Below are 25,851 nucleotides of genomic sequence, written 5' to 3'. Positions count from 1 at the left end.
AAAATGGCGCTGAATTAACTCCGTTGAGTTTACGATTTCTCCGCGATCTTCCGGTGGTGGTTGCTATCCCATTGGTTAAAATTAATTTCAATTAAATTTAAATTAATTTAAATCTTCATGGGAATTCGCTACATATGCCTAAGAAATTGGCCAATTATATTAATATTTTTATTAGAGCAATATCCGTCCTAAATAATGACAGAAAAGGGTGGTTTATTTCAATTTTGTGTCGACATGGTCGAGGTCACGTGCCATAAACAAAACAATCGCACACAACCGTCCAAAAAAGGCACTTTAAGAAAAATAAATACGTTTTTCCAGCTTAAAACTGTTGTAATAGTGGTATAGTGAAGGTAACGATGGATATTCTTACTGTAAACTTTATTGTGTCGGAACGGCCATCTTGGCTAACTCCCAGCGTCCTCACGTGACGCATATCACAACATCCCCCTTCTCATAACAGTCCATAGTGAACATGACAACTTCTAAAAGTCCATCTTAGCAAGGTACGATATCTGAGAACCTTAAGTCCGAATATATACCAGAGTCAGTTCGTTACTACTATCCTGGGCGTGATTACGAATTACTTGTACTAGTAAAGACAGCAGAACTAATAGTATGGCGCGCGCGACACCTTGGAGAGAACACCGAATATAAGAACTGTCAAAACTGAAAACAACAAAACATATCTACAACTCTAGTCCAAACGAATAATATTGTCGCGTGCGCTTACTCTGAACATTGTTTATGGTTTGCGCAAACTGATGATTATTGTTCTTAACCTTCCTAACGTATTTGCTAGTCGTCGCGGTACCTGATTGGTTTTACGACTGCGCGACCTGAACGAGTAGAGACAACCTGCTTCGGATTACTAGTAGCTGGGACCTTTCCTGGGCTCGCATTGCGGAGTTCTCCGTTCGGCATGCTTGGTGGTCCCGGACACGTAGTATCATTTCCCTGGCTGGCATCAGTCTGAAATGCCACCTGGTCACTGGGGGGTGGAATTACCGGCACATGATGATGACCTGGGTTGATACGTGTAGCGACAGGCTGTATAGCGGGGTTGGCAGCCTGTGGTACCGCATGGACGTGACACCGGTTTCTACGCAGTCGTACACCTTGGCTCGTCTCAATGATGTACGATCTTGGTAGGTACTCCAACTGTTTAATCACTTTGCCTGGTTTCCATGTCTCACTCAGCTTGTCGTAATAGCGGATAATCTGGCCCGTGAGCAACGGTGGCAGGTCTTCAGGAAGGGCGGTTTGATCGTATTGTTCCTTCATGGTTTGACTTTTCTTTTCTAGTTGTTGTCTCTGCTGGGCTGTAGCGCTGGTAGTAGTGTGATGCGACGGAATCAGCGTGTTCAGACGACGGCCAAACATCATCTCGGCAGGCGATGGTAACCCCGGCCCAATAGGTGTGGCTCTAAGGTTCATCATGGCTACATCCAAGGATTTGCCCGTCTTCGTACATTTCTTGATAGTACGCTTTACAAGATCCACCATGGCTTCGCTGAAACCATTACTCTGCGGGTATCGTGGCGATGAGGTTGTGTGCGTAATGGACCACTCACTGCAGAACGTCTTCATCTCGGCTCCTGTGTAGTGTCCTCCATTGTCACTGATGATCTCGTCTGGTCGGCCGAAGAAGCTGCAGGCACTGCGGATTTCTTTCGTGACTTTCTTGCAAGTAACGGGTGGCGGCATCTCTGCAACAATCGGGTACTTGGTGAAGTAGTCCGCTAAGACAAGATACATACGACCGTTGACCTCAAATAGATCTGAGGCCAATTTCATCCATGGTCCTTTGGCAATCTCATGCGGGATAAGGGGCTCCTTCTTGTCTTGAGGTCGGTACTCCTGGCAAGTACTGTATTTCGAGACAAGATCTTCCACATCTTTGTTAATGTTGGGCCAGTATACCAATTCCCTCGCCAGCCTTCTTGTTTTCTCAATGCCCTGGTGAGCATCGTGGAGCTGTTCGAGGATGTTTTTTCGAAGTGTCTCTGGAATAACGACTTGCTTTCCCTTGAACAGTATACCATCCTCAATAGCTAGCTCATCTCTGTATGACCAGAACTGTCTTAATGGTGCTGGAAGATCATGCTGTTTTGCTGGCCAGCCTCTCCAGATGTACTCGCTTAATTGCTGCAGGACTGGATCGCTGCTTGTGAGGTCACGGAGTTGCTGTGGTTTGTAGATTCCACAGTGGACAAGGTCTTGGTTGATCGTGTCACCCTCTATCTCCTGATCCTGGTAAGTTTCTGGCACTACATCAGCTGCGACAGAATGGACTCTGGTAGCTAGTTTTACTTCAGTATTATTGGACGGGTTGGGCAGGCGACTTAGCACATCAGAGAGAATCATCTCGGAGCCGGGGCGATAAACTAGTTCAAAGTTGTATCCTCCAATTTTCTGGAACATTCGATCTAGGCGGCCTGGTAGTCGGTAGAGAGGCTTCTCTTTTAGCATCACAAGGGGCTTGTGGTCCGTGATAGCGGTAAAAAATCGGCCGTAAAGGTATGTGTGAAACCGCTCAATGCCATGGACGAGACCAAGTGCTTCACGCTCTATGTTCGAGTATCTTGACTGAGTGTCTGATAGGGCTTTGGATGCAAAAGCAACAGGCCGACCATGCTGGAGTAGAGCTTCACCGAGTCCTTTCTGGGATGCATCAACCTCGAGGGTCACTGGCTGCTTTGGGTCATAGTAAGCCAGGGTGGAGTCACTAGAGATGAGGGTTTTAAAGGTCATATATCAAGGTTTTTTGCCATTTTCTGCTGTAAGACGATTTCAAAAGTGTACCTAACACTTTATACAATACAGAAAACCAAATGCAATTAGCTCCATCCATTTTGAAGATATAGCCAATTATGTGTTTGACAACTTGATTACCTGATCAGGCTAGCAACTGGCTTGTTAGAGCCAGGCGGCGGGTTCAGCAAAAGTTGTGATGTAGATCAGGTCATCTGTACATGTCATGCAATCATAAAAGCAGGAGGGCCTTAATTAATTATGCACACCTGGAAGTAATGTGTTTCATTCACTATGGTGTATTGTGTGGCTCCGAATTGTGTCAAGGCTAGCACAAAGAACAATCGAATGACGGATGGGACCCATTTTCATGAATTTCCAAAGCCAGTTGAACGAGAGAGGAGGAAGCTGTGGATTCGGAAGTGCAAACGTTTGGAGTGTTGGAAGCCTGGGCCTTCGGCCAAACTTTGCAGTGATCACTTTATCGATACGGATTATCACATGAAGCCGGATATCTGCATCCAACTGAATATTAAATGCCACTTGTTAAAAACAGCTGTTCCAACCATGTCAATTGCATTTAATGCCCGAGGCTGCTGAGGTCGGTTGTTATACATAATGTGTAGGCCCCATTGGGGCCTGTGATACCGCATAGTGTCTTCTTGTGTTCCAGCCATAGCAAGGTGACAGCGACACAGGTCAGTGTCAGTGACAGCCACTGTCAATGACAGATTATTGTCATCTGACATCTAGGCCTATCTAACGTTGCACGGCATTATATCGTCACGTCAAGATGATTGTGCATAATACCGTCACTTTTCAATAGTAGTTCAGCGTCATGACATAACTGGCGATACAACACTGACGAGGCGAAACAATATTGTGCAACATTAGTCTGTTCAAAAATCATACATGTTATGCATCTGCAACCGTCTATCAATGTCTTCTTTGCTATATCGGCAGGTCTGCCATGCAAATTGATTAACCACAAATTCTAATCACTTTCGTCCGAATGATCACTCTCATTACGATCTAGTGATATTAATGGCTCGAACATGTACAGCTCAACGGTTAAATATCCTTCTGTATCGACCAAAACATCCTCAAATTCACTGCTCTCACTCTCTGAACTGTATGCGGAAGCCATCTTGCTTTGTTCTGACTGACCTGATCTACGTCATCAAAAAATCCCTAGCGGCCACATGTGGAACTAATCTAAAGTTGTGTGTGGTGGGAAATTCAAATAGTTTAAAATTGAAAATTGAAATAACTAAATAATGACTTTATTATTAGAATTTTTTTAATGTCTGGGATCTTGTTTTTTTAACCCTCAACATATTTCATGAGTATCAAGCATGTTTTCAAACCTTGATATATGGCCTTTAAGGTGCTCAAACTGTTTCTGATGGTCTTCAGACCACTCAAACGGAATGTCTTTCTTCAGTAGGCCACGGAGAATACATGCCTCGGCACTGTAGTTTGGTATGTGCGGACTCAGGTATGTCATCATGCCAAGGAATCGATGGAGATCGTCCTTGTCCTGAGGTACGGGCATCTCAGCGATATCTTTCACCTTCCCGGGATCAGGTCGCACGCCTCTACTACTGTACAAATTACCAAAGAATGGTACCGACGGCTTTCGAATGAGACACTTTGTACTGTTGAAGACGACACCAGCTGGTCCAGACTTTTCCATCAGGGCTACCAGGTTGCTATCATGGTGCGCATCACCTTCACCTCCTACGATTACGTCGTCTGCTATGCCTACGGTGCATGTCAGGCCTTCTAAGACATCGTCCATCCTGCTCTGGAAGATATCTTGGCTCACTGCCAAGCCAAACGGTAGACGGGTCCAGCAATACCGTCCGAATGGAGTCCTGAAGGTGGTGAGAAGCTGGCTTTCTTCTTCCAGGGGTATGGCCCAGTATCCTGCTTTTGCATCAAGTTTGCTGAATACGGTACATCTGGCTAGTGCAGGGTTGATTTCTTCAATGGTGGGTATCTTGTGCGGGCATCTCTTGAGTGCTTTGTTGAGCTTTTGGGGATCAAGGCAAATTCTAAGTGAGCCATCTGATTTTTCTGCAAATGCTAGGCTGGAACACCAATCTGTGTGCTCTGTTACTTTCCTGATTACACCCATCTTTTCTATGCGATCCAGCTCGGTTTTGAGTCTTGGCTTCATGTGGATGGCATACTTTCGTGGGGGGTCTTGGAATGGCACAGCATCTTCTTTCAGGTGTAGCTTGACTGGTTTCCCGAGATTACCAATGGTATCAAACTGGTTTGGGTATGCCCTCATCAAATCCGCAACAGACTTTATGGGTTTAGCCTGTTTGGTCTCTGGGGTTGAAATATTCTGTGCATCACAGTGGATCGTAACAAGCTTCATAGAGCGGCATGACGGCAGGCCTAGGACAGCTGGCCCTGGAACATCAACGACATAGAAGGTAACATCCTGAAATGGCTGGTCCTTGTACCTGCATTTTATGATTATTGTTCCCCAGCAGGGTATACGCTGACCATTGTAGGCTGTGAGTACAGTGTTGACAAGTGGTTTCAGTCTCTGCTTGGTAGCTGTTTTCCCATACATTTGTTTGTATGTGCGGACAGGCAGGGTGTTTCCTGATGCGCCAGTATCTATCTTCAGCTCCAAAAGATGCGTTCCTTTTATGTCTGGGATCCTCACATCCAAGTTGACGTAGGCTTCTGTTTCAGGCTTGACCCCAATACGAAGTGCATCTAAACACGCACTTGATATTTTGATGGAGCTGAACTGCTGTAGACCAAGTGTTTCTGGGTCACTCTGTTTCAGGCTTGACCCCAGTACGAAGTGCATCTAAACACGCACTTGATATTTTCATGGAGCTGAACTGCTGTAGACCAAGTGTTTCTGGGTCACTCTGTTTCAGGCTTGACCCCAGTACGAAGTGCATCTAAACACGCACTTGATATTTTGATGGAGCTGAACTGCTGTAGACCAAGTGTTTCTGGGTCACTCTGGTCGGAATCTCGTTCATCTGTGTAGCCAATTTCGTGAACAGGCCTCCTGTTACCTCTACTACCAGTACCACTACCACGTCTACCACGTCGCTCAGCATTTCGATAGGGCTTCCGTCCATTTTTCGATTTTCTGCAACATTTTTCCCAGTGGCCAAGTCCCACAGGCCTTACATTCATCATTATAGGCAGGGCACTGGCGTGGTTTGTGATGAAGCAGGCAGTTGCCGCATGGCTGGCGACTCGGCCTCGACTTGACAGCATCAACATCCATCCTTGCAGCTGCGCCAGATTCTTGCGTGAGTGCTGACGTTATGCTCTTGTGGCCAGCAACTATGGCCTCGTGTTTGCGGCCTTCAGCAACAGCAGCAGCTAAGGTGATACCACTGATAGGTTTACTCAAAAGAAAGTTCTGATAATCAAGGATTGGGGTGCTTGCAGTGATTAGCTCAATTACCCTCTCCTCTAATTCACCTGTGGTCTCAAAACCACATTCATTTGCTAAGGTTCGTGTTCTATTCACAAAGTCATCAAGAGTTTCATCTTTCTTCTGCAGGTAGTTGCGTAATTGCAGCCTTTTCACTCGTGGGTTGACAGCTATGCGTAGTTGATCTTGAAAAAGCGCCCAGAGTTTATCTGGATCTTTCTTATCTGGATCAGACAACCCACTAGCATTTAGGCGTCGTAAGCCTTCGTCACCTATGCCCCGCAAAATCTTCAGCGCTTTCTTTGGCTTGTCCGTTATTCCTTCATCTTCACAGAATATTTCCATATTCTGTTTAAACAACTTAAATGATTCTGACTGGTCCGGTTTGGACCAGTCCATTTGTGGAATTTTACCGGGCATGTTTTCAAAGACAAAGTTCTACGTTTCAATGTTCTGGTGATTACGATGAGCCTTCCCTGTGTAGTGTTGATGCACAGTGTGCAGTATATTGGCGTTATGACGTGCGGCCGTGCGTGCCTTTCCGATGACTTATACCGGTAGTTCTGTGCTAATAACTTCGTATGAGGCTTGACTATTGTGTTCTACAATCCGTTATTGATAACTTTACCGCTGCCACCATGTTGTAATAGTGGTATAGTGAAGGTAACGATGGATATTCTTACTGTAAACTTTATTGTGTCGGCCATCTTGGCTAACTCCCAGCGTCCTCACGTGACGCATATCACAACAAAAACCACACTGACGACTACGTTATATTGGTCTACTGCCCAAATCTGAAGTATCAAAATGAATCAAAAACTAGAACTAGCTCTATTTAGCAAAAGTTGCATGAAAAATTCGGGTGAGCGACAAGGGTGAGCGACATACTGCACCCTAGCGGCCAATAATTAAACTACTTTCAGCCGTCTGCTCCGGTCTCGTTAGGGAGTTTTTCCCAAATGTACGCGATGATGACGTGACCCATCAACAGGACGTAACATCTATTTTAAAATGCGCTTCCAAAGTGAATGCATGAGGACAACCCATTTGTGTCGTATATCACTGGAAACGCCCGATTCCCGTGAATAAGGACAATCACAATGTATTACATTACCAAAACAAAAATGTGTCGGAAGGAACAATGGATGGTCACAACATGGGGGTTTTGGGGGGGGGGGGGGGGGTTCCCCTCCATTGGCATTGTACTGGGTAAAAACGTTACGCTATCGTAGGGGGGTTCGGGGGTGCTCCCCCGACCTAAAGGGGGGCTCACCAAGTCCTTGACTTTACATGTTAAGCCCCCCTTTAGGAGGGGCTCTTTAGATACACGTGTGTGCGGGAGTATATAATGAATGATGATGAGAAATAAAGAGAGTAACTATTGTATATCCTACAAACAATTTTTTTTTGTTTTTTTCTGAATTAAATCCGTTGAGTTTACGATTTCTCCGCGATCTTCCGGTGGTGGTTGCTATCCCATTGGTTGAAATGAATTTAAATTAAATTAAAATTAATTTAAATCTTCATGGGAATTCGCTGCCTAAGAAATTGGCCAATTATATTAATATTTTTATTAGAGAAATATTCGTCCTTAATAATGACAGAAAAGGGTGGTTTATTTCAATTTTGTGTCGACATGGTCGAGGTCACGTGACATAAACAAAACAATCGCACACACCCGTCCAAAAAAGGCACTTTAAGAAAAACAAATACGTTTTTCCAGCTTAAAACCACACTGACGACTAAGTTATATTGGTCTACTGCCCAAATTTGAAGTATCAAAATGAATCACAAACTAGAACTAGCTCTATTTAGCAAAAGTTGCGTGAAAAATTCGGGTGAGCGACATACTGCACCCTAGCGGCCAATAAGTAAACTACTTTCAGCCGTCTGCTCCGGTCTCGTTAGGGAGTTTTTCCCAAATGTACGCGATGATGACGTGCCCCATCAACAGGACGTAACATCTTTTTAGCTCACCTCTTAGCAGAGGTGAGCTTATCCCATACCGTGGCGTCCGTCGTCCGTCGTCGTCGTCGTCGTCCAGTCAGTTGGCCGCGCCGCCGTTCGCAGCGCCAAAAGAGCGTTTCTCTCTGCGTTGCGCTGCTACTGTCACCTATCGGTAAAAATTTGATACTAATTCGCGCCATATTTGTGGCAGAGACTAAAACCTCTGTAGCATGCACGACTGTTCGGGGAGAGCGATTGATCAAAGATGGCGAAATTGTTAGTTATTGAAAGAAAAAATTGGTGTTTATTTCATCAAATTCCAAGCAAAATCAACCGAGTTTGATCAATTTTTCGAAATATGATATTTTCGCAATCTTCGCTGAACATACCTCACTCAAAGATATTTTCCAGCTTTGCGGCGATATTTGGTAAATTGATTTTTTGCGAAGTGGTTGACCAATCCTAAATGAATTCATATCTTTTAAAACATTTGAGCACCCGGTTTCCTAAATATTTCTTTTTTGGCACTTAATTTGGTGATTTTTCGAAGAAATCTCATTAATATTTATGACGTTTTGGATCACGTGATGTTAATCAAGCCGTTTTTCGCGGCAATTGCGTGCACGACGCGATATTGTAAAAATATTTTAATGCACAGCGTGTCTCAAAAAAATTGTGGTTAAAAGTGAGAATGGCATGATGGTAGCCTGCTTGAGTTCTGTTGATGAATATGCTTAGTCTGACTATAATTTCTACAACTTGTGGCCAAATGACCAGATGATTTTGAGCCTTTTGATAAAGCTACTGGTAGAATAGTCGTCAGAAATGTCAGAGCGACAGTGACTGAGTGAGTGTTATGTTATTGTTATGTTATGAGACTGGAGGTATGTCATGTGTTCCACCATATCGTCATTGGTATTGACCAGGAATACTATCGATTTGTGTGGATGTGCTCAAACAGTAAAGCATGAGCCATGATGCTTCACTTCCGAAAAGATCCAGGTGACTGAGATGTCTACTACTACTGTTGGGCAATCCGGCTGATTCTTCAGAAATTTCTCTGTATATCCTCTGTGAAAATAAACTTTCTCATAATTATATATCTTTTGTTTGTTTGGTAATTTTAGTTGCCTATGTTTAGGCACTTTTTTGCCAGATTTGCCTGTAAAAGGCTGCCATAGTTCAGGAAAAGAAATCATATACACGTTACAATGTGGATTTTCACGGTCCAAAACACCAGGGCCTACTAGGTGACATGGCTCAATAATAGGCATTGTCTGGTAATTTTGGACGACCTTTGGATGGATAGTTTATTTTCCCTGACCCTGGCCTGGGTCTGAACGGGCTTCCAAGCCATCAATGATGCTTATAAAGCCGGGAATAGCCTCATCAGTACCCCCACAAGTGTTATTTTGTGCCAGACATCGCGCACAGAACTTGCCATCATCTCATTTTTAGAGTTGCTGTATCAGTAAAAGATAATACCAAAAAGCTGATAAAGTATGTAATTTGAGCAGCATGACCAATGCCAGTGTTAAAGGTGTAAACTTAACCTATTACAGGACATCTTCCTGCAAGATTGTGATTGGTTTAACTTGAAGTTTGTCATCAATTTGACTGTTGTAATTGTACATCCAGGCTGTTGTCATTCAGGAAAAATCTGCTTTATCTTTCAGCTAATACTTTCACTTCTCCAGTCAATCGGGTTTGATGAACATGTCAAGCTGTTGAATGGTGTAAACAATCATTAGCAAATAACGTCACAAATGAAAATAAGTTTGATTCCTTCCACTTGAAAAGTTCAACAGCACCACTTGCAAGAATTTGAATTTGGCATTGTGTTTTACACCCTTCAACAATTGACTGTCTGTTTGTTATTGGTGTTCTTGTTTCAATGTTAGCGTTTCACTGTTAAAGAGTTTCAAGATGCAGAAGAGAGGATTAGTTATCTTTAATGTTAAGTTTCTTCTTTGCATCATTTTGTCATTAAATTTGGGCAATGGTGGTCTCATGAAAGGAGGGATGGGCTATTGGACAAGTTTTCATAATCGGTATTCTAGAACACGTTTTGTAGCGATGGTGGCGATCCTAGTGTTCGGGCCTCTTCGGCTCAACTTCGGGTGTGGTCGGAACCTAAATCCGGCTGCAACATTTTCTGACAAAAATCAGAGGCAACTTAAACGTATTTTCTAGCCGTGCGGCAGAAATAATCATTTTTACTACCGTGTTATTCAGTCAAAGATACATATAACAATAAATATCAGTCATTACTTCTGAGCACGCGCGATGTTTTTGATGAGTTAGGTGCATTTATTCAACAAAATTACGTGAAAAAATTGCAAATTTTCGGGCGACGACCGCTGTTCAAAGTCACGTAAACAGCAAACCTCAGGACTTTTTACACTTTATTCTTAATGAAACTACTAATTAATGTTTCATCTAGAATAATATGTTCCGTTTACATGTCATTCAGAAAGATTTTGGCAAGTTTAGGATCGATTTCCGACTTCATATTTTTCACGCCTAAATGTACGCGATAATGAGCTCGTAATGATATGCAGTGACGTCATAGCGCAGAGAGAATTACGCGGAAATGGGGCCGCGGCCAACTGACTGCGTCGTCGTCGTCGTCGTCGTCCGTCGTCGTCCGTCGTCCGTTAGCAGGGCACGTTTCGTAACTGTTAAAGCTATTGAGTTGAAACTTAGTACACATGTACCCTTATGTAATGACACCTTGGAGACCAAGTTTCGGTCCGATTCGTTTCACGGTTTGGCCACCAGGGGGCCAAACGTTAAAAGTGAAAATATGCAATATCTCCCTTAATAGTAGTCGGGAAATTTTGATAAAAATATGGTAGGTACTTCTAGCAAAGGTGCATCATATAGCCTCCGGGTTTTTGATTTGACCTCCTTTTCAAGGTCACAGAGGTCAAATGGTGTAAATTGGCCGTTAGGATGTAACGATGGCACGTTTCTAAACTGCAATGACTATTGATACCAAATTTGGTACACATTTACCCCTTAGTCAGGTGATCTCAGGGACCAAAGTTTGGTCCAATATGATTCACCACTTGACCACCAGGGGGCAAAATCCAAAAACCTTAAAAATGTGATTATTCCTTAACTTCTTGCCCGATTGCCACCAATTTGATATCATGGGTACATCTAACCACCATACAGTATATGTCACACATGTTTTTAATTTGACCTTCTTGTCAAGGTCACAGAGGTCAAATGGCATAAATTCGCCGTCAGGCCGTAACTATGGCACGTTTCTAAACTGCAATGACTATTGATCACAAATTAAGTACACATGTACCCCTTGGTCAGGTGATCTCAGGTGCCGAAGTTTGGTGCGATCTGATTTGCCGTTTGGCCTCCAGGGAGGGGGCCAAATCCTAAATTCTTCAAAATGCCATTATTCCTAGTAATGACTTGCCCGATTGGCACCAATTTTATATCATAGGTACATCTAATTCTAACAACCATTCAATGTGTCACCCGGGTCTTCTTTGATTTGACCTACTTTTCAAGGTCACAGAGGTCGAATGTACTGTAAATTGGCCATTTTGGGGAAATTGTAATTGCTTGGACCTACATTCGGGTGAGCGACATTCTGAACCCTAGCGGCCAATAATTAAACTACTTTCAGCCGTCTGCTCCGGTCTCGTTAGGGAGTTTTTCCCAAATGTACGCGATGATGACGTGCCCCATTAACAGGACGTAACATCTATTTTAAAATGCGTTTCCAAAGTGAATGCATGAGGGCAACCCATTTGTGTCGTATATCACTGGAAACGCCCGATTCCCGTGAATAAGGACAATCACAATGTATTACATTACCAAAACAAAAATGTGTCGGAAGGAACTATGAATGGTCCCAACATGGGGGTTTGGGGGGGGGTCCCCTCCATTGTACTGGGTAAAAGCTCCCCCGACCTAAAGGGGGGCTCACCAAGTCCTTGACTTTACATATTAAAGGCCATATATCTAGGTTTGAAAACATGCTTGATACTCATGAAATATGTTGAGGGTTAAAAAAACAAGATCCCAGACATTAAAAAAATTCTAATAATAAAGTCATTATTTAGTTATTTCAATTTTCAATTTTAAACTATTTGAATTTCCCACCACACACAACTTTAGATTAGTTCCACATGTGGCCGCTAGGGATTTTTTGATGACGTAGATCAGGCCAGTCAGAACAAAGCAAGATGGCTTCCGCATACAGTTCAGAGAGTGAGAGCAGTGAATTTGAGGATGTTTTGGTCGATACAGAAGGATATTTAAACGTTGAGCCGTACATGTTCGAGCCATTAATATCACTAGATCATAATCACCTTGCTATGGCTGGAACACAAGAAGACACTATGCGGTATCACAGGCCCCAATAGGGCCTACACATTATGTATAACAACCGACCTCAGCAGCCTCGGGCATTAAATGCAATTGACATGGTTGTGTAGCCACTGTACAGTGGATGACATGTGCCATTTGGGTAGTATGAGTGTTGTGTGCATCAGCAGTGTATAAATCATTAAATAGTGTTCAACTCACTTCTTGATGTTTACGTTTTTTGGCTAACGAACGTTCCTTGGCTTTGGAGGCTGTCGCATGTAAGTGGGGTTGGTCAAATCGAATACAGATGGAACAGCTGTTTTTAACAAGTGGCATTTAATATTCAGTTGGATGCAGATATCCGGCTTCATGTGATAATCCGTATCGATAAAGTGATCACTGCAAAGTTTGGCCGAAGGCCCAGGCTTCCAACACTCCAAACGTTTGCACTTCCGAATCCACAGCTTCCTCCTCTCTTGTTCAACTGGCTTTGGAAATTCATGAAAATGGGTCCCATCCGTTATTCGATTGTTCTTTGTACTATCCTTGTGTACCGTGAAGCCCTTAAAAGGTAGGCTTCACGGTGTTCATAGGGTTAACTGAATTCGTTTGAAGTCTACCGAACGTGCCTTATCAGGCTATTCGTCATTGTTCTTAGCCTTGATTAATATTATTATACAATATAAGCAGTGAGTCCAGGGGTTCGAGTCACGCGGTTCCAAGTCGGAGGATTGCGGTGACAGCAGTAAGTCCTTAAAGGGATGGCCGGTGATCTTGGCACAGTTAACGTTCCGATCATAGTCACCTGGTACGAGGCGTCCAATCATAGCTTCCCAATGGTCTTCAGCTACCAGGGGGAGGCACTTGACATTGTTAGGTCTCTCTCTGGACGGCCTCGTATCCTGGACCGGGTTGCTCCTTTAATTAGTATTCGTCTTCCGTAATCCTGGACTCTGAGCTCGTGACTTGGCATCTGGGTATTTAAGTACTGGGCACGCCGGCTCTCTCTCTCTCTTACCTCTCTTGGGCGGCCCAGCTTGCATCCAATAGTGTCTAGCTAGATCAGAAACTCCTATATCAAGTAAGTACAAATAAACTATTATATGATTACTCCTGCCTTCCGAGTTCATTCTCTGCTAAGTTAGTATGTCTGCAAGTTCAGCATCGGTCTACGGCACCAGGTCTCTTGAGGGATGTTCGTTAACCTCAGGGACGCTGGGAACATGGTAGTCAGAGCTTGTTCTGCTGAACCTTGTGGACAGACTTTCATAAAGTAGCGGATGAAGTCTACCTTGCCCGAATGATTCAGGGGTGCATTACAGAGCCTAGCGTTTTAAGTTTCAATTCATTTACGGGAGCCTTTTATCACGATTAACCGATACAAATTTATGTCGGCAATCAGCAATAGGGCTATTAAGTTGTAATAAGATAATCTAATATGTGCAAGCATTAGTATGCCGCAGATACGTCATAATTTGAGAAACCGCATCGTATACGAGCCAGACAATCCAGAACCTTTAGGCCAACAACGTTGGACCCCACAAGCAACGTCCCGTCAGCTTGATCGCATATTTAAGCATTTTAGAACGGAAAGCGGTATCGACGACGAAAAGTTTCCATCTTTTGGTTCCATTCTAGAAGACTCTCAGCCTGAAGAAGGCACACAAACTAAGCACGTAAAATTTGAGGAAGCAGACGAGTATTTTGACGACGGTTGGGCGGGTTCCAATATTAATGAGCATTTACACTTAACGTTTCCGGACAGTCCAATCCAAAAAGTACCAGTTCACACTCAAACGGATTTAAAAATCCCATCAAAAAATTTCCAAACTCAAACTGACGTTGATTTCGTAACGTCCACTCCTAAAGTCAATCAAAGCATCGACAAAATGGCCTCTAACTCCTTTACGGAAAGTTCAAACGGCAATGGGGGGAAGGTACCAAGCTCCCGCTCAATGTGGGAGGATATTAGAGAGTCATTCCGCGAATTTACTGGCAGTAGCGTAAAACTTTCTGAGCTTAAACTTGAACCCTGGTTAGGCATGAAGGACAGCGTGCAAACAACGACCTACCCGACGAACCCAACATCCAAGAGATTAAGGACCCTCCGAAGGACGGTCCTGGGGTCAAAGCGCAGTATAGTAGGGTTTCAAAAGAGGGTTCGCAAACAGATCAGCTTGAAGAAACGGTTGCAATAGGGGGAATGTCAGACTCTAGTACACTGAAGTTAAGTTCAACAGTAAAAGATGACGCTGTTCTCAATGGTTCGATTACAGGGGATAATGGTTTGGTGGAACTAAAAATGCCAACTCAAAAGGACGAGTTACAGAAAGCCGTGACGTTAGAAGAGGAAAAGTCTCAAACTGTTTCTAGTACTAGTTCATCGGAAATAAAAGCGCGGGTGGTGAAAAATGCACTTGACTCGGGGGGTAATGCTCTGTCTGAGGAAGATTTCCAAGTACTTCCAACTGCACCGGAATGTGATTGGGATCTTGCTAGTGGCAACCCTCCTGTTTTGGCTTCGGTAACCTCATTGATTCAAGCCCAGGTTGGATCAAAATCTCATTTAGCATTGGTTGACAGTGGCGCTGCCATCAGCATAATTAGTGAAACTGTTATACAATCTGATCCAATCTTACAACGGTTACCAGTGACTAAAGGGCTGTTCTCCCAAGCAGCGGCAGTAAATGGTACTTCCCTAAAACTAAAAGGGTTGATTAAAATTCCGCTGTTAGTAGGCCGAACCCGCATCGAGGTACCTTTTTACATTTTGCCAAGCCAGTTAGCTACGCAACAGATTATCTTAGGCCGAAATTTTCTAAATGGGTTCCAGGTTACTTTAGATTTTGGAAATGCCACCTTAAGAATGCCAAACGAACCAGCTGTTCCATTCATAGGCAGTATATCTTTGGATAATTCCACAACTATCTTGTTAGATCAGTCATATACTCTAGCTCCGAGGTCAGATACGGTAATCTTTGTTCCACTTAGTCACGATAAGCCAGAGGGCTATGAAGGTGTATTGCAGGAAAAACCAAACTTATTTAGCAGTTCTCACATCTATATACCAAACAGCGTAGTAAAGGTCACTGATGACCGCGTGCCGTTAAAACTTATCAATGTCCTATCGCAACCAATACATTTGCGGGCAGGCACTGAGGTGGCCATTTTGTCGCCATTGCCGGCCGTAGCTTCAGTGGATTTAATAATGGAGGAAGACGACTTGTTAAATGCGACTGATTCTTTTCATCCTTTTCAACGACCAGAAGCACCGACTCAAAAGCCTAAAGCGATTGATCTAATTGACTTATCAAAATCTGAGGTGACGGAAGACCAAAAGAAACAATTACATGAATTCCTAACCGCTAATCAAGATTTATTTGCCGTGGACTTGTCGGACTTAGGCCTCTGCACAAAAGGGTTAGTAGACTTGGGATTTAAGGGAACGGAACCAGTTATTTCCAAGCCTTATCAGTTATCACCGAAACGTCGTCAGATTTTAGAACAAGAAGTCGGCAAACTTGTAAAAGCAGGCCTCCTCCATCCAACTAACTCAGAATTTGGTTCGCCTATGATCCTGGTAGCCAAACCCGATGGGACTTATAGGGTCGTATGTGATTTTAGAGAGTTAAACAAAAAATTACCCTTCCTACGATTCCCCCTCCCCATCGCCTCGCATTTAACGCAGTTAGGGAATGCGGGAAATCCCAAGTACTTCACAACGCTAGATTTGAAAGCGGGCTACCATCAACTCGGGCTTACGCCCAGAAGTTCAGACGTTGCGACGGCAATTTGTCCGTTTGGTCAATTTTCGTATAGTAGGTTGCCTTTTGGCATCAAATCAGCTCCTCACCAATTTCAGAAAGTAATGTCCTTAGTCTTATCAGGTCTTTCCAGTTTTGCAAATGCTTATCTGGATGACATTTTAATTCACTCTGCGACGTTTGACGAGCATATGGCTCATTTGGACCGTGTCTTTCAAAGGTTTCGTGAGGCTAATCTCAAGATGCACCCAGTTAAGTGCGTATTCGCCAAGGGGTCAGTTAAATTCCTAGGTAAGATACTATCTGCCGAGGGCACAAAACCAAATCCGCAAAACGTAGAGAAAATTCTCAACTTTGCAAAGCCTAAAACGGTAAAAGATATCAAACGCTTCCTGGGAGCTGCGTCGTTCTATAGGTCATACATTAAAGACTTTTCTAAAATTGCATACCCTATGACGGCACTATTGCGTAAGGATGTGGAGTTTGTTTGGGATGAGCGCTGTGAGCGGGCCTTCGAGACGTTGAAAACAGCTTTAACCACTGAGCCTATTCTATTGAATCACCCGGACGAGTCGTTGCCTTTCCTGCTTATCTCCGACAGCAGTGATTTTGCCATTGGGGCCGTTCTCTATCAGGTCAAAGAAAACAAACGACACCCGTTGGGCTATTATAGTCAAACTCTTACTAAAACTCAGTCACATTGGTGTATTACAGAAAAGGAAATGTTTGCGTTGGTACAGGGACTTCGCCATTTCAAAATGTTCCTAGCAGGAACTCATTTTTTAGTAAAAACGGATCACAAAGCTCTTACCTATCTGCTACAAAAAAGAACAGACTCACCAAAATTAATGCGAATGAGTCTAGCCATACAGCAATATTCATTTGATATACTCCATGCAGAAGGCACTACCATCCCTTTGGCCGACCTGTTGTCCAGGCCAAATGAGCCGGGGGTAAATAGTTTGGAAACTCCTGACAGCAGTAAATATCCAGTTTCCTTAGATTCGTTACAGGCGGCACAACACGAAGATCCTGAATTGAGACACATAATCCAGTATTTGGAACACGGCACGTTGCCTCAAGATAGGTCCATTGCATCAAGGGTAGAGAAAGAAGCTGATAAATATGCCCTAGTGGAGCAGGTATTAAAACGAATTGTACAGCTTCCCACTAAACACGGTCCGAAAATCTTGCATCTTACGGTTGTCCCTTCGAAACTGGTTCCGCAGATTCTCGAATTTTCTCATGATCAGCCGATGGCGGCGCACATGGGGGCAGCAAAAACGTATGACCGCATTCGGTACAAGTATTTCTGGAAAAATATGAAAGAAACTATACAAGAATGGTGTAAAACTTGCCTCCCGTGTCAAGCTCGGTCCTTTCCGATTAAACATCCTAAGGCCCCATTGCTTCCCATGCAAACATCGCAATTAGGGGAGGTTTTAGTGATTGATGTAAAAGGACCTCTCACGAAATCATCCCAAGGATACCTTCACTGTCTGGTTATCATGGATCATTTTTCAAAATACTGTTGGCTTTTCCCCTTGAAGTCAGTTCAATCGGAGGAAATTGTAGATATATTGTTTAATGAAATTGTCTGTAAGTTTTTTCCACCCAAGAAAATACTCACTGATGGCGCTGCCTATTTCACTGGTAAGAATATGACTCAGTTTTGTCAATTGTGCAACATTGTTAAATCAGTAGGATGCAGTTACATGCCCCAGGTGCAAGGGTTAGCTGAGGTTTCCAACAAATGGATTGCTGCGGCGTTAGCCAAATATGTTTCCCCTGACCAACGTGACTGGCCTCTTTTCCTAGCTCCACTTGCATTCGCATACAATACGAGTATAACCAACGCCACGAATCAGATCCCCTATTTCTTAATGTTTGGACGGATGCCAGTAACTCCCCTAGATATAGCCTTATCTCCTGAGCTCTCGGCGGTAAAAAGCGTTGACAGTTATATCAAAACCCTCCTGAAAGGTTTGGAAGTTGCACAAGAGGAGGCACGGTTGAGGCTACAGCAGTCACGTAAATACATGAAACAGCGCTTCGATCAGAAGGCTGTTGAACCGGGTTGGAAACCGGGCGATTTGTGTTTACTGCTGACCCCTCGTCAGAAGGCGTCAAAAGGGCTCTCGAAATGTCTTTCTTCAAAGTGGGTGGGTCCATATTATGTTATGGAAGAGGTGCGCCCGAAGGCCTTTCGTTTAAAAACTATGCAAAATACAACCCTGAAAAATCTTATGCATCCGGATAGGATGAAGCGTTATTTCTGGGATGATATGCGTACCTTTGAACCTTCTGACATTCCCTGTGAGGGTGAACCTCTTGCTGAGGAAGACATTCCTTTCAACCATCGGGAACCTGCGCCTCTTCATGCAGAGACGGACGGGGGTCACCAAACTGAACTCCAGGCAGACGAGGTGGGTAAGCAGGCTTCTTCTTCCGTACAAGGGGAAGCTGGCAGCAAGGCTGCGAGTAGTGAGTCTGAAACTGATGACATATATGAAATTGATGGAATCGTCAAAAAGAGAGAACGAAAGGGGAAATTACAGTTCCTGGTGAAATGGAAAGATTATGGGCCCAAACATAACTCTTGGGTAGACCAATCGGCCGTTGTTACCCCAGGTTTGGTTCAATCGTTCCTAGATCAACCTAGGAAGATTAAAAAGGGGAAAAAGGGGAACTGGTAGAGTTTCCAAACGCGGCACGCTGTTTTCCTTTCAGAAACTTTAACTCTTCCTTATCGTTTCAGATTACCATTTGTCGGTTTTGCTGAAGTCAATTCTTAAACGCACTCCTGACCAGTTTCTTAAAGGTATGAAGGCTCGGTGTTTTCTTTTATTTTTGGGCCTAGTACTAGGGCTGCCACCACTGGTAGTTCTGGAGGACGATGTCGTCCTTCGCGCTTCCTTTGGGGTGGTGTTCAAAAAGAAATCTATGATCAACGTGGCCGAGTCCACATGGTTTCAGACTTTTCAAATTCCTATCCCAAACCTATCTAACCTGGTTTCGGAGATTAAATTTTATGATTGTGTCACGGACGCTACTACGTCCGGTTTAATGTGCAAGCGAATTCGGGAAGCAGCCCAAAATTTGAGAACAAGGCGTACGGAAATGGTACAACGGGTACAAAAGTGGGTGAATGAAGCCCAGGAGCTCATGCCCGTCAAATGGGGTAAACCGCAACCGCGATCGAAAAGGGCTATTCTTGGCGGTTTAGGTCAAGTAGCATCTTCCATTTTCGGCCTAGTAACGGAAGCAGATTTCAATAAATTCAAAAACCATGTGGCACTCGTAACACAGCAAGTTGATCTAAATACAAATGAGATAAAATCTTTTGAAAAGGAAATGCATTCCGTAATGAAAGTGGTTTCAGCAAGATTGACAAATGCTATGGACGGTGTATTGGATAATCATAACCAAATTAAAATATTAAATATGCAGTTAAACACCATGGCAATTAAACTTAGAGATGTTGAGGCAGCAATTTCGGCCTTAGGCGCCTTGATAACAGAATCGGTGGTCACTCTGGGTTATCTAGCCGATGTGGAATCCGAATTATATAACTGGGTGTTAGCGGTAAGGACCTTGGTCCAAGGTTATTTACCATTAGCTTTTGTCCCCAGAGACAGTTTACAGACCGTTTTGACGACCATAAGTCAGGGATTAGCCGCGCAATACCCTCGGTTTCATGTGGTTCACCCTGATCCTTTGTATTATTATGATATCAAAAACATCCTTTTTAGCAGGGATGATAACAACATATTTGTTTCGGTAAAGGTGCCGCTAGCGTCATCTGAATCATTGGTGCAACTGTATTCGGTAATCTCGTTACCGGTTCCTCTTAATCATTCTTCCACCGCAACATCGAAGGTGATGAATTTACCCAGGTATTTTGGGGTAACTCTGGATGGTGAATTTGTTAATGAATGGTATGACGAATATACGGCGTCCTGTGAGCAGGATGGCGATCAAACTCGATGTAATATGGCGGTAGCACTGCGAAGCAAGACACTACCTTCTTGTGTGTCGGCAATTTATTTTTCAAATGTCCCGGACACCATTAAGTTTTGTGATATCCGGTACCAAAAGGAAGGTGGTCTTTTAAATGGCGCCATACAATTAGCCCCTGGAAAATACTTGGCCTCGGGAGACGAACCCGTTTGGCAGAAAAATTGTGCGGGCAAACCAACCGTTCCAGTGCCAGCGAGCAAGTTTGCGATCGTGACCCTTGGTTGTGCATGCGGATTGTCGTCCAAAAAGTTTCATATACCCGCACAGGTTTCTACGTGTGATGCAGCCAGCCAGGGTAAGATGGTTTATGAACATCCCATAAATTTGCCCTTGCTTTATCATGCATATCCACTTGAGGATGTTATGAAATATGCCGTAAACTCGGTGCCCTTGAAAACTCCACCTTCCATCGAGATACCGCCCATTAACCTGAACGAGATGAATTGGACAAATATTGCCGCCAAAGATCAACAGTTTCAGGCTTCTTTAAAAGCCACCCTGGACAGTGGTACCGAACGGGCCAGCACATTTGCTACTAAGGCAGATTTTCTGGCCACTCAGTCTCATGCAACGGTAGGCGGGGGTAGTGTGATACCAGGGTTTGGTATCTCGTTTCAGGTAGTTAACTCGGTTTTAGCGGTATATGCCGCCGTAGTGGCTACCTACCTTCTGTGTAAAACGTGTGGTGTGCGGGCGCCAGCTATTTTCACGGTTGCTACCTTTGCCCAGGTACCGACGGCTGATGCAGGTCCAATAAATGCTACTTTCTGGAGTTTACAAGCGGGGTCTGAAGAAACCCAAGTTCAAGCTCTTAACCAATTTCACCTCGATTCTGAAAATATAGGAAATTTTACTCAACAGGTTGAACAGGCCATTGGGGCAGTAAACATTGAGATAAAACTTTTGTCGTCTCTCGTGGCGATAACAGGTGTAATCTTACTAATCCTTTTTCTTAAATATGCAGAAGTGCTTATCTCTTATTTGTTGGGCATAAGTCCAAACTGTTTGGTGATCGAATTTAGTTCCGGTCACATGTCAAAGTTCCTAGAAGTGCCTCAGACTTCCCGGTTGACAAATAAGACAATTTCTTCAATTAAAGATGTTGGGATTACCGTGCATCCAACGTGCCTCTCTTTGAAACTAGCGTTGGACTGGGAATGTTCTAGTCAATGTAGGTTGCCCACCGAAATGGAGCTTGGCGTTTTCCAGTGGAAAATACGACACATAATACGGAGCACGTGTCAAGTCCGTTTGTACTACCGCGTTAACTCCAAATTCCTAGTTATGTTCTGCGAGAAAAATGACCTCTTGGGTCCAACCAGTTTTGTAAATGCCATCTTAGTGGATAGGGCAACCAGCATGTCCAATCTTAGGCAACCTGAACCAAAAATACATGACAGAGGGGTCGGCCCCACGGCTCCGTTGTACCCATCTCTTCCTCTCGCTGACTGATAAAACAAATATGGGTGCCGACAAGCTTCATTTCGTCAGGGGGCTTCGTTTATCGTTAAATAAGACCAAGTGTATAACAGCTTTCTTTTCTTCCTCAGATGGCGACTAATGGCTCCACGACGGCAAGAGGACCACGGGTGAGCCTACCCGAGCTAACGAAAAAGCAGCAAGAAACTCTTTGCCGCGCTTCCGGCTATGTAAGCGCGGTCTATCGTTTTAGGGGTTTGCAGGGCCAGTCCGTGGGGGACCTAACCCATCACGATTGGCCGGCGGTGGTGTCCGGTGTCGTTTTTATACAACTGTTGAAGTATTTGCTACATCTTCCCACAGACTTTGGCCGCTATCCTCTATATGACTATTTTGAGGCGGCGTTCATATTAGACAGCCCCTCATTACAGCAGACTGTCTTCCGGCAATATATAGAGGGTAGCATCAACGTTTGTTACCGTAGGGTTTCGGAGTGGCCGTACACCCAACTCCAATGTCAACATTTTGACATGATTCGGCAAGCCGTGCAGCAGCATCTGACCTTACAAACGGCGGCGTCCATTTTGACCCGTCTACTAAATTTGTTCGGGGTTCACAACTCGTTTACACCAGCTATTGTAAAATACATTTCAGAAAAAGGGGGGATGTCTCGCTCTCATATTTTTGGGTTAGTAGATCGTTCGAGAGTGGGTAAAGGCCCTTTCGTGGCAACTTCTCTAAACAAAGAGCTTCGCCGGCGTACTAGACACCGAGCTCATCTATTTCAAAAATTTTTATATGGAAAGACCTGCGCACGGTGCGACAAATCGTATACGGAGTTGGAGTCGTTTTACCATCCTCAGCCCTCGGTATATTTTATGCCATGTTGCCATCACGTAATGCATGTCAGATGCGTGATCGTATTAGTTTGGCACATGTTTAACACTGTCACAAAGCTATTGTGTCCGGCCTGTGGTACCCATTTCGGTTATAGAAGGCATGGTCCTCTCGCTGTGATAGCGGGGAGGTCGGACCCCCAGGTCCTTGCAAAGCGCGAGGAAATTAAAAAAAATTGTCCCGCCCCACCTAGGGCATTTATCAAACATTTAAATTTTCGACCATACACGTGGCTTGCCAGCTTGCTAGATCACTTTACTCCCACAGAGGAGGAGGAAATGCCTCCTCTGGTCGACATCGATGATGTCGACTTTTAGAGCAGTACGCTCTGTCCATTCTCCACATTCCTAGGATACGTTTAGCGTCACACCATATATCATATATATATTATACATACTGGGCATCGAGCGGTAAATAAGGACAAGTGGCGAAGCATAAGATTGGGAAACAGCTGGACTGTTTTTCCTGAGTGAAAGCTTCAGCCTCGGTCCAAAGCAAAATGAGGCCACAGTTATGCATTGACCAGCGTATCAAATTTTAAAGGCAAATATGGGGAACAGCTCCTGGTGACTAGCGACGGCTGGTCATTTGGTCGCTGAGGAACCAAAGCCTGTTATATTATCATCACTGTGTGATGGCTACGTGGTGAGATGGAAGGGTGATAGTTATTTTGGTCTGGATTAACATAGCAAGCGGGTTCGCCGCGTCGTAATTGTTTTTGGGAAATATCGTAATAATGGTAACAGTGGTAAACAAGGGTGTTCACGGGCTGGGCGTCATCTTCGTTTTAAAAATAACAATTTTCTAATTTTTTTTTTGCTGTCAAACCTACACCAAAAATGTAACCAAAATTTCAACCCGTTTTAAAGTAAATATTTTCGGACACCACGGCACCGTTTCTCTTACTTGGTCATTCCTGGCTCACCGGTCGGTCCTTTTCGTCTTTTTCTCAATCAAATGCTCCTTCCGAATCTGAAAGCGGGGAGCGTCCAATATCCAGGGTTCATCTTGGTCACGGCGAGGAGGATCCATCTTCAACATTCAGTCGCTGCTGCAACGAATTACTCGTTATAAGTCTTATACACTACGTTGGGAAGCTGTTATACTCTACGTTGGAAAGCTCTTGTCTGTTACGGATGCATCGTCATACGGGTACGTGCGGATTGTCAAACGGAATATGACGACTACGGTGGGTTTGGATTACCGAACATTCTTCAGAAATAGACACTGTACTTTGATTATATAAACATTTATATTTCCTGTGATGGAAGCAAATGATTGTCAGGACCAAAGTCATCTTTTCCGACTTGCGGAGGATGCAACTCAGATTATTTTGTTTGGACCAAAGTCATCCTTTTCCGACTTGCGGAGGGTGCATGCAAAATTATGGTTTCTGATCCCTGTAAGGTGTATAGTAGTTAGATCTTAATGAAACTGAAGGTAATTATAATTGTTTTGGGTTTTTTCAGCATAGATTGTCGCGGATTAAGCATGCCGGAGGTTTTTGTTTTGTTTGTGCATTACAAGACACTGATGACGGTGACCGTGTTGATAAATATTTTTTTTGAATGAAAGATATCTTTCGAGAGTAACTTATGACTTTTGATAGTACTATATGTTTGGTGGTTTGCTAGTTTAATCGAATTTGTAAATATAACACACTATTGTGTCATACTGATAACCATATAGGGACATATAAAGACATCTTGCGTAAGGTTCACTAAATTTGTGCCTTCTAGGTCAGATTAACTCAGAGCCTTGATACTTGTAGGCTATGCATTAAGTTTGAAGTTATCTTTAGTATATGCTATATGCATTGATATATCGTATTCAAATCTTTATGGTAACAACTCTCGGGGCAGATTTACCTGTGGTTTATTTTGCAAGCCAAGGGGCGTAGGGATGTTCGGGGCAATTGCATGTCTCGTGTTGATTAAGTAGTCAATGTAGTGGTTTGTTGTTAATTTGCGTGGAGGCACGGCATTATCGTTTATTATTGATTGTCGCTTACGTTGCCTCCTAATGGTTGAAGCAAAGACAACTAATATCTTTTATAGGCCTTGGTCGTTGATAATGTTTTTTCATATGTCGCTACTCAGGGTGCATCCTTGCTTTCAGCACAGGCTGGTGAATCATTGTGTCACCATTACTTTTATTTAATTGGATTGTTGTGGCCATTGGGGTCAAGCGAGTACCTATTAGCAGGATAGTTTTTTTGGGTGTAGAGGAAGAAACCAGCTAGGGAATGTATGCTGGACCCTACAGGAGGAGGTCGGGCGGTTGTTCCACCTGACCGTTTCCTGATATCTACGCACTGGTTTCTTGGCTATTCATGGGGATAGCCAAGGCAAGAATTGTGTCTGTTTCGTCCTTAACACCTGATTCGGGGCCTCATCGGAGTTTGTTTTTTTTAATATATAGTTGTAAAATCAGTGGTTTGTCTTTAAGAGTGTTCATAGCATGGGCTACGCGCTATTGTAGCGATATCCTCTAGGAGTATGAAAGCAAAGTTCTAGAAGGCAGACTCTAGAGGATATTTTTACTCTCGTTCAAGGGAACGGAGTAGGTTTCAGGCAAGAAGTAACCGGACCATTAGTGCAGATTGCGTGATTGCACTGGCTTAGTTATGACACAGCTGAGTCATGGTCCTGGATATTCCATACAATGGGCAAACCGAAGAATATTTACGGCGTTTTATATTTTTCATAGACCGGTTTGTCTAGGGTAATGGACCTGATTCGGGTTAGATTTGGGGTAAAAAGAATTACGGAATAGTAGCACAATATTTATTAGTTTTTTTTGGTTTTTTGGTAGTTTTTCTTGTCAAACTCCAGTTGATTGAGTACTTTGGGTTACTTTACCCAGTGTTGGTGAGGTTACGCTGTCATGTGTTAAGGGTCCGCTTCATTACGGTGAAAAGGATAGAAATGATAAGCATATTTTAATAATAATGCCGGGTTGAAGGACGGTTACCTGAAAGTGATAGGCCTGGGTACGGCAAGTAACATTGAGTTCAACCAATAATTTTTTTTTCGACGTTTCAGTGTCTTGCACAGGCCGAATGTGAGCCGAGATTTGTTTGTTTCCTTTCTCGTGAGTTGTCACTTACATGTATATATATTATGAATTTATCAGGGGTGAACGCAACATTTTCGGTATAAGTGATTAATTTTAACAAGGATGCAGTACATAGAGAATCAGAAAATTGTACTTACCATATATAATTGCTGGGTAAAAATGGAGAAAGAACATGGCGAGGCGTGAGCGGCGTTGGAAGGTCGTTCGGGT

General features: G+C 43.6%; 1 protein-coding gene across 1 annotated transcript; it reads right to left on the bottom strand.

Annotated features, from left to right (window-relative positions):
* Positions 1-798: 798 nt before the first annotated feature.
* On the bottom strand, positions 799-2,754 carry LOC135489463 (uncharacterized protein K02A2.6-like). Its single transcript, XM_064774827.1, has one exon. The coding sequence runs from the start codon at positions 2,752-2,754 to the stop codon at positions 799-801; it is 1,956 nt and encodes a 651-aa protein (XP_064630897.1).
* Between the last annotated feature and the right edge of the window lie 23,097 nt (positions 2,755-25,851).

This window comes from Lineus longissimus, chromosome 6 (assembly GCF_910592395.1).
Source record: "Lineus longissimus chromosome 6, tnLinLong1.2, whole genome shotgun sequence".
NCBI lineage: Eukaryota > Metazoa > Nemertea > Pilidiophora > Heteronemertea > Lineidae > Lineus > Lineus longissimus.
The sequence above is the reverse complement of the archived record's forward strand: the minus strand, read 5'-3'. Positions and strand labels throughout refer to the sequence as shown.